This window comes from Crocodylus siamensis, chromosome 10, assembly GCF_052110815.1.
Source record: "Crocodylus siamensis isolate JL-2025a chromosome 10, ASM5211081v1, whole genome shotgun sequence".
NCBI lineage: Eukaryota > Metazoa > Chordata > Crocodylia > Crocodylidae > Crocodylus > Crocodylus siamensis.
The window spans coordinates 72,046,579-72,056,340 of record NC_143404.1 but is presented as its reverse complement, the minus strand read 5'-3'; the positions used below and the strand labels follow the sequence as shown (position 1 = coordinate 72,056,340).

Here is a 9,762-nt window from a genome sequence, read left to right as displayed (position 1 = left end):
GCCCTGGGCCTGGCAGCGCGCTTCGGGAGAGCGCGGCCTGCTTTGGCGCACGGGCGAGGCGCGGGAGTCGGAAGCGTTGCCAGCGGCGGGGGCCCCCGGGGGCACGGGCGGGCGCGGGCAGCCCGCCCCGCGGCCGAACAGAGCTCCGTTGTGGCGGAGCAGGCCGGACAGAGGGTTTTGTTCCTCCCCGAACACGGAGGCTTTGTGCACGGTTGCCTGGAGAGGCCCGCGGCGCCTCTCCCCCGCTGTCCCTGCCCGGGCCGAGAGAACAATCGGTGCAAGGCCGCTACGGAGCGACTTCTGCGCCTGGGCGGGAGGCGGGAGGCGGGGCCCCAGAGCCGGCGGGCGAACTTATCCCGTCCCCTGAGACGCGCAGCTGCTGCCCAGAGCCCGGCTTGTGAAAGAGCAGAGGAAAACAACCCGCAAACCACACGCAACCCAAGCCCCAAAAGGCCGTGGCCCCGGGGGGGCCTGTCACTGCGCGCTGGCAGGGGAGACTGGCCGAGCGCCGCTGTGCGAGGAGACGAGGACACCCGCTCCCCCGCCTCCTGCACCGGTCGTTTTGGACCATGGGGAATGGCATGAACAAGGTAACGAGCAGCACCGAGAGCCCCGTGGGGCCCTGCTGGCCCCGGCCAGGTACAGACGTTGCACTTTAACCGGTGTACGTGATCGGAAGCTGGGCCGCCCCCGTAACAGAACAGGCTGGTTTAAAAATGGTGGGGCCCGGTCCAAGACTTGCCCCCCGCGGCAAGAGGCGAACGTGTGTGCTGTTCACGACGGAGCTCAACTACACCGCTTAACTTAGATCCCTTCCACCGCGGGCGTGTCGAACGTCTGTGCCTAGCCTGAGACGGGCTGCTCGGCGCTGGGAGGATTCAGGGTAAAGCTGCCCAGGTCTCGTGCCCTGGAAGACGAGAGCCGGGCAGCGGCTGGAGCTGGGGATCTACCTGAGGTGCAGCAAGGCCTGCCTTCGGTCACAGAGGAAAGGGAGCTGCTGGAGCAGGGGTGGGTGTCTGGTGACAGGCTGAGCAGAGCTGGACCCAAAGCCTCCTGGGCGTTCCCAGAGGCGGCATGGCAGGAGGGGAGGCTGAGTACAAGGGGGGGGGTGCAGCCGGTTTGGGGACAGCAGAGAGGAGTTTAAAAAAGACAAGCCAGAGCTGATGTAACAGGGGTACCTGGGTCCCTTCCTTGTGATCTCTACGGTGGCCCTCTGCGGCACTAGGCAGCCCTGTGTCCTGCAAGCACCCGAGGGAAAAAACAAGGCTGCCACCACCTAAGTGCTGTCCGTGCGCGGAGATCCATGGGGACAGCCCCCCGCTCTGCCCCCCGCTATTCCCAGGGCCTGTTACTCTTCACAGCAAAGCCTGTGGGGTTGGAGTATCCAAGGCACAGCTTCATGAAAAGAGCAGCCACCGCTTCCCGGTCCTTGTGTTGCTCCCTGGTTAAAGGGGAGTGTTTTCATCCCCCTCTGCTTAACCCTTTACAGTTCTCTCCCTCCCTGCCCCAAACTGCTGCCCAGGCAGGAGCTTTGCAGTATCCTCCCCCAGGATGCAGTGCACACGCATGAGGATGTCACCGAGGCGTAGAGCAGAGCAGGACTGCGATTGTGTAATAGGACCATGCCTACATTTATTGCTACTGCAGTCTCCTCTCTGGAGGTGCCCTTGAAACACAGCAATCTCATTTCCAGTCCAGGAGCAGACGATTAAAGGCACCACATCAATTTGCATTTGAGCCAAACATTTATTTTATGATTTAAAAACAAGGGGTTCTGGGGTGGTTGGGTTTTTTTGGAGACCATCACAACAACCGTTTTGATGCAAAATAATTTGTCCCCTGTGCTTTTCGTGACTGGTCATTGAAACTGAAAGTGAAATCCACAGTAAACAACAGCGATATGGACATAATCAGTCTTCATCCTCCAAACGAAGAAATGCCAAGTACAGAGATAAACATTGTTAAGAGTAAAATGGGTTTTATTAAAATTCTCCCACATCAGATAACCTAAGGTGCTGCCAATGGCTCAGGGAAATAAAGATTTCCCTCTCCAGAAAGTACTTTTGGAGCTCACAGTGTCCCTAAAACGTTAATTCTGCTCATATTGCCTCGATGTGGGCATTAGCACTGTACAAGGACGTGGCATTCATTGTTTGTGGAAATAGGTTAGAGACTTTACAAACTTAGGGCCAGAGTTTTAGACAGATTAGACCCGTTACTGTGCCCTCACGCGTGTGCACACACTCTGCCCCCAGTTGCTCTCGTGCAGCCTGCGACAAAGGGTCTTGCTATTTCTTGTGTGGAAAAGAAGTTTCCTTCCAAAAACCAGGACAACCTAATGGGCCAGTGCCCCGTCTCGGCTCAAATGGAGAAGAGAGACTGATGTGGTGGGCAGGGGACAAGTTCGTTTCCTGCTTCTGCCCCGCTGAACTCTCCGGGTGGCCTTAGGCGACTCATTTAGCGTCCCAGTACTGAACAGCTGGATTTGTGTCCAGCGCGTGGCGTTTGCCTGGGGAAAGGCCCCAGCAAACCAGCGTTAGTGAGAATTTATAAGGAGGGCGATTGAAACTGCCACAGCAAACCCCCCTCATCCTTTTCAAGCTTGAAGGAGCCTCCCACACAGAGCAGTTTTATCAACTAAAAATGCTGCTCTTACTTCCCTTTTCGGCAAACCCAGAGGAGGCCCCGGGGTTGTGTGGACTGAACGGAGGGCAGCGCGGAGCCTGTACCGTCTCCGGGATAGGCGGAGGCCAACGTGTCACTTTGAGATGGCCGGTTAGAAATACAAGACAACGTATTTAAGACAGACTTTCTCCCGGCTTTTCACGTGGCTGATGGATGGGGTTGGTGCCGCTGCCCGGCACAGAGCCCCAGGAATGATCTTACGGAGCGAGCAAGCTGCTCAGAGCGAGCCCAGGGGCGCCCGGTCTGCTCGCCCTGCCCCGGTACGAGACACGGCTCGCTGGAGCACGTGGACCCGGGCACACAGAGAGAGGGTCCTCACCCTACACAAGTCACACATGCATCGGCCACAGGAAAAGCCCGAGTGGCTGCAGAGGCAGAGGAGTGTGCAGAGGTCCAGGAAGGGGAGGGTGGGCGGCGAACACCAGCCATTTCCTTTGTCTGCGTTGTTTTCAGGAACGTGTCACGCGCTCACTGCAGTCAGCTCCTGGGGACGAGGGTGGGTGCGTGTGACGTGCAAAGCAGCCACTCACAGCCGGACCCTTCTCTTTGTGTCCCACAGATCATCCCGGGCCTCTACCTTGGAAACTTCATAGGTGAGTGGTACCACTGCAGCTAGACAGAAGTACCCCAGCTGGGGCAACAGCCAGCAGCCCGCGCCGTGCATGGCCTCTGCCCGTGACCCCCCATCGAGGGAGCCGTGTTCCCTCCATGCCAGGCCACCACCCTGCAGCCTTGTTAGCACTGGAAATACCACACAGGGCGGTTGGGAAAGGACGGGCAGCGGGCTGCAGCACGGGAGATCTCCTCGCAGCGAGGAAGTCCTTAGTCTGCATGTATTTCGGGGTCATGATGCCAGTCCTGGTTACAAACCTGGCAGCCACAGCAGGCAGCCAAGGTCCTTCCTTCATTGCTTAATGCAAGTGCTTCATCCCCCCTGCAAGGTGATTTCTCACTCCCCCAGTCTCTGTGCTCCCCTCCTGGCTTGGGCCCCTCTGCTCCATCACCCTGGCTCGGGAGCCCCTCCGGCTTCATCCACCCCAGGCCCTGTGGGAAGGGATGTAATGAAGCAGAGGGGAACGTCCTTGGCCTGGCAGGGACAGGAAGGTTGTGCTGCCCTGCTGAAGACAGAAGCTGAATGGGTGGGAGGGGGTTTCTCCATTTCCAAGGAAGGGGACCAGGGCCGTGAGGACGATGGCGTTGGTGGTGCTGGGGGAGGTAGCAAACACACGGCACTGACTGAGCCTAGGGCTTTGTGACGGCACATCTGACATGAAGAGGCTCCGAGTTACAGCACAGCACAGCACAGCGACTCTGCCTCTCCACAGCCCGGTAGCGGGGCCAATGCCGTACGCTTGCTATGTGCTGCAAGGGCACCCGAGGCAGCTAACCGGGACGCTGCCCTGCTCTGCAACGTACCCGTCATCACCTGCTTTCTGGCTAGCAGAGGACGCCAAACTCTGCCGGCCTGGGGCTGGCTCCTGCATGCAGCCTGCAGGCACCGTAAGAGACAGTAAAGCAGAGATGTGTAACCGTTTCCACAGGCCTGGGAAGAAACACAGGGCAAGACTCTGCTTTCCCTTTTGATCTCCTTCTTCCCTGTAATGGCATCAGTCAGTCTGAGGCCCCTTTCATCTGCAATTCCCCAGATCCTCTTTCCAGAGGCCCAGGCCCTGCCAGAGGATGCGGCCCCCCTCCCCCTTGCAGAAGATATATCTGAAATGACACTTGACCACAGCCAAGTGCAGCCATTGTCTCCGCTTCTGTGCATTGAGACAGACAGCTTGGTGATTGAAAAGCCTTCTCGGCTGCCCTTGTTCAATACAAAGGGCAGCGTGGCGTGGAGCATGTTTCTGAATGGCCGCCAACAGGGCCGCGTGGGATTGCCATCGGGGAGCACAGATTTCAGGTGGAGAAGGAGTGTTAGATCAGCTCCTCCAACCTCCCGAACGCGACTCGTGCACGGCCGAGCACCCCTTTGCAGGTGCCGGTCGCCGGACTTCTCCGTGCAGGGAGGGGCTAGAAAGCACTGGAGAGGCGACGGCTCGGGCGTCAGGCTTCCCCAGCGAGCTCGAACAGTGCATTTCATGAGGGGGGGAAGGCCAAGCTGGGAGATGCGGCGTGTGCAGCACGGAGCGCCGCTCTGACCCTGCGCAGAGAGCAGGCTCCGACGCATTCACCCCCGCCGAGCCGGCCGTGGCACGGAGGTCGATGGGATGCTTGTGGGCAAGGCAGCATTCAGCATGGGCGACTCTGAAGCCCAGTGCTTCCAAAGCATTCAGGCCCAGGCTTTCAAGTGCTCAGCACCCACCAGTTGTGCACACACTGTCAAGAGGGTCTCCTATCCGGGGTACCCCCAGCACAGTCACTTGCTCCTACTCGCGGGTGCCAAGTTCGTTTGAAAACTCTGGTGTAGGTTTCCCATGAGGCATCCCTGAAAATAGCATGTGTAGCCATGGACTGTGAGGGCCCAACCCCAGGCCCTTCCTCCGTAGGGGATTTTCCCAGAGGCACTGGTCCCATCCCAGCAAAAGGATAGTACGAGATGTCCCCGGGGGCATCCTCAGACTGCAGATCAATCAGAAAGGTTACAGCGAGTCCAAACTACTACACCGTCTTGGATTGGTGCCATAAAAAGCACCACTCAACCCAGAGACTGGGGGGACGGGGGACGGGGGGGGAATCACAACAGAGATTTAAGGCCTAATAGATTGCAAACCGTCTCTGCTCAAGACGTGCCTTCCAACTGGAAGCCTTCTCTCTGTCCCTAGCAAGCCACCAAGCACATCTTTAAAAACCGTGTCACTGCAATTACCATCACTCTGCCTGCCAGACGCTCACATCATAGGGTAATGGGCAATGTAGAGAGACGGATGGAGAGGCAGATCCTGCTCCCCCCGCCTCCTCCCTCTCACACAAATCCTGGCATGTAGCGTTTCCCTGGAGGCTCTCTTTATTTATTAAAAATTTATGGCATGCCATTAGCACATGGTGTTTTAGAACTGCAAGCCAGTGCTTTATACCCCCCTGGAAGTTTAGACTCCCAAAACCGGGACAGGAGAAAGCATATTAGTGCTGGGCTTGAGTTGTCTGCTGCTAAAAAAGTCACAAGAGGGAAAAAAAATGCAACAACAACTGAGAAGAGCAGCCCACTTTCCTTCCAGAGCCGTGGCTGAGGCCCGGACTACAGACCAGAACTGCAGCCACAAAACACTGGGCTGCTGGGGACACTGGGTCACTGGCGGTCCTTTGCAAAGAGGAAGATCCCCTCCCCCCCCCCCCCCAATTTAGGGATGGGGTTACAGGAATGGAAGTGTAAGAAGCTAGCGCACACTGGAAGCTCACTGCACGTGTTCCCCCATGCAGATGCCAAAGATTTGGAGCAACTGAACAGGAATAAGATCACCCACATCATTTCAATCCACGAATCTCCCCAGCCACTGCTGCAGGTGGGTAGCTGACCCCCGACTTCTCCCCAGTGTCTTCTCCTTATCCCCCAGGCCACACAACCATGCTAGCTCCCCCCCACCCCCGCCCCTTCCCCCGTTCCAGAGGAATCCCTCTGCTCCTCGAGCCTAGAAAATAGCTTTTCTGGCAGATATAACCCCATACTCTGGGAATGCCAAGGATGTGCTCAGAGGGCAAAGCGATCAAGGAGAGCCTGCCTGCCTCTAGGCAATAGTCAGGATCAGTTTATCTCCCCGGGTCTGTCTTCATCTGCACCTGTCACACGGCAATCTGGCTTCACCGCTGCCTCCCTTGGCCCGCCGTCCCAGGGAGACGGTGAACGTGGCTTCTTGGACTCTGGAAGCGTTTTCTGGGGTGGAGAGGGACGAAAACACCAGCTCCTCACCTCCAACATTTGTCCCATGCCTTTGATGCATTTCAGGAAATCACTTACCTGCGCATTCCCCTGCCGGATGCCCCCGAGGCCAACATGTAAGTACCAAGCCAGGGCTGCGCCCAAGTCACATTTCCCCTGCCCTGAGCCAGAGAAACACCAGGGCTCACAGGGTTTGCGGGCATTGCCAGGCTGCCTAGCGTGTACTCCAAGCGGCACCTGGCAGGTCACGAAGCTGGGAGGGTGCAGCAGGGCATGCCTCTCACCTCGGTCCTGACGGAGCACCCTGCCTGAGGTTTGCACGTGGGGTTGCAAGGTGGTCACAGGCCACCTAGCATCAGGGCAAGCAGGAGCCCAGGGCAGGTTGCATGCTCAGTCGGGCCAGTGGAAAAAGCTGCCCTTTAGAGGGCCAGTTTTTCCCTCTGGGTACACACATGGCGTGCGGGTGCTGGCCGGTGCGATTCATGAGCTCACATCTGGAAAGTGCATCTCGGTCCATCTCCAGGGCCCCAGGGCTGCCCAGCACTGCCCGGGGGTGCTCCTGCAGCCTGTAACTGCTTCGGAGCCCTTTGCCCTAATCTGGAGCGGAAAGCACAGCTGCACCGAGGCATTAAAGCCGCAACTGTGAACGGTGCCTCGAGAAGTGGCGGTAAATGTATTTTACTTGACTGGCACTGCTCTGAGCACCAGGGAACGGGGCCACCCACTGCTCCTGTTAAAATCCTGTTTCACAGCCCACAGCCTTGCTTCTAACAGCTTTCCTTCTCCTGCTAGCAAGAAGCACTTCAAGGAATGTATCAGCTTCATCCACCACTGTCGTCTGCATGGTGGGAATTGCCTTGTGCACTGGTAAAGCTCCCTCCCAAATGCCCCTCGTGCAGCACTGTCCTGGGCAAAGTGCCAGGGGGAGTCAGCAGAGCCCAGTGGGACACAAGCGCAACCCGGCATAGACCCGGGCACGCCCAAGTTGTCGGACCCCCTTGTTTGGGGGGCCTGGCAGTCAGGTCTGGTGTCACGGCGTGTCCCAAGCGGAGCTCGGTTCAGGATTCCTCCGGGGCTTGGGACTGTTGTCCCAGGAGAGAGACGCTTGCTCTCATGGCACTGGGCAAGAAGGGGAAGCGCAGGGGTGGGCAGGACTCCAAGAAGCGGCTTGTGCTTTCGCTTCCTTCGGCAGGAAGAGGGATTTGGAAGCCAACGGAGGAGACTGCCAGGGCCCCGGGGTGGGGTCTGGGAGGAGAGGAGGGAACCCGCTGGGCCGGGCTGCACCTGGGGGCTGCGGCAGGCCAGGGCGATGGAGGGCAGCACGGCCCTGCTGCCAGCCCGGTCCTGCTGCGGTTCCAGCCTCGCAGGGATCTCCCGGAGCACCACCATCGTCGTCGCCTACGTCATGGCGGTGACGGGCCTGAGCTGGGAGGAGGTGCTGGACGCCGTGAAAGCCGTGCGACCCGTTGCCAATCCCAACCCCGGCTTCAAGCAGCAGCTGGAGGAGTTTGGCCGTGGGGCCGTGCGGAAGGTGAGCGCGGGGGGCTGCCCATCTCCTAGGCGGCACTCTGCGTGCGGCGGTCCAAGGGATGCTCGCCAAGGACCCAGCCACGGCACAACGCTTCCCAAGCACCACGCGCGCCAAGGGGGGCGGCAGGGGAGGAGGAAACCCTTGTGTCCACAAACTTTCATCCTCAAAGAGCACAGGGGACTTGGGAAGAGGCCAGCATCCAGACTGAGAGCCGGGGGGAAGCAGAGCTCCCCACCAGGCCCCTACCAGGAGACTTTCAAAGGCTGGATAGGGTCGTCACCAGCCTCTTCTCCCCACAGGTGCGCAGACACCTGGAGCAGCGATTCGGAGCAGACCCCTTCAGCGATGAGGCGGAGATCAAGGCCCTGCTGCCAGCAGGTAGAGGAGGTGCGTCTGGGGCAGAGGGAGCCAGGCAGGGCCCGGTGCCCCGGAGCAGAAGCATCAAGGGCACCACTGCACCCTTCCTGCTGCGGGTGAAGAGGACCTTTTCCTGTATCCCCACCTGTCTAAAATGAGCCCAGCGAAGGAGCAGGCAGGCGTGTGGCAGAGCGTGCTGGGACCACGCAGCCCGGCAGATACGGAGGCCTGGTCTGGAGCGTCGCTCCTGGTACGTGGAGGGAGAGGCACCATACACAGAGCAAGCACTGGACCACAAGCCAGGAGCGCCCGGGCTCTCATCCTAGCTCTTCCTGTGCTCCCTTGTGATCTCAGACCAGTCACCTGCCTCAGTTTCCCCCATCTGCAGGGGGAGGGGATTCGTTCTTCCCCCTCTCCTTCCCAGACAGCCAGAGGATCACTTAGCAAACATGCATAGCCCATTCAGGAGACTCCGAGTACCCGTCAGCATCACTAGCGTGTGAAGGGCCCCAGGCACAGATCAGCAAGGGCGATGGCTCACAGCAGCAGCGCGGGGCACTTCCCTGCTCCCAAGACGTTGCAGTCACAGCACTTTCAGTATAGGCTACGCAGAGGACATCGGGGAGCTTCTTACACAGCTCGGTGCTGCAGCAAGTGGCTTCCCCTGGGAAAGTAGCACGTGTGACAGGGGTGTGAGCACATGTAGTTCACTAGCACGGGCTGAGGTCCAATGCTAAGCACCAGGCCAAGACAGCGCGAGCCCAGAGTGAGCATGGCTTCAGAGCCTGCCGCCCCGCATCCCGCAGAGGCCGGGATGTACCTCTGCGAGGTGGAAAACGTGCGACACGTGGCCGGACTCCGCAGAACTGAGCATCCAGCCTGGTTAGCCTGTAATAAACCTCCTCGAGTACCCCTGCTCTGGCTGGACGTGCGTTTCAGACCGGTCTTGAAGGCGGGCACGGCAGCAGGAGCAGGGCCGTGCAGCAGGCTCAGCTAGATCCCAACCGGGGGACAAGAGGGGGAGTCTGCTTGTTCTGACCCTAGCTCTGCAAGGGCTGGAGGGGAGAGCAGAGGCAGGGGCCAGCTCCTGGCCATGCCATGGTGGCTGAGATGGACAGCAGGGGGGTCCCGAGCAGCGCGGTGCCCACTGCCTTTTCTGGCTCCCGCTGGGAGCCCACAGCATGCCCGCTCCATCTCTTTCAGACGCATTAATACCACCCTGCAAGAGCCCGGGGAGAGGCTGCTCTGGCCCCCAGCCCAGCACCGAGCCATCTGCAGTCCTGGCTCGCCAGGGTGCGACGGAAGCCCCTGGGCAAGGAGGGGGTGTCAGACACCAGCACCCGGGGGCAGGCTGGTGGCGTGTGGGGGC

At 59.4% G+C, this 9,762-nt stretch overlaps 1 protein-coding gene across 1 annotated transcript; it reads left to right on the top strand.

Annotated features, from left to right (window-relative positions):
• The first annotated feature begins 425 nt into the window (after positions 1 to 425).
• DUSP15 (dual specificity phosphatase 15) lies at positions 426 to 9,308 on the top strand. The gene is made up of 7 exons (XM_090064350.1): positions 426 to 590; positions 3,245 to 3,278; positions 6,049 to 6,131; positions 6,572 to 6,621; positions 7,298 to 7,372; positions 7,865 to 8,036; positions 8,336 to 9,308. The coding sequence occupies exons 1-7, from the start codon at positions 570 to 572 to the stop codon at positions 8,549 to 8,551; spliced, it is 651 nt and encodes a 216-aa protein (XP_089920476.1). The 5' UTR covers positions 426 to 569; the 3' UTR covers positions 8,552 to 9,308.
• Positions 9,309 to 9,762: the final 454 nt, after the last annotated feature.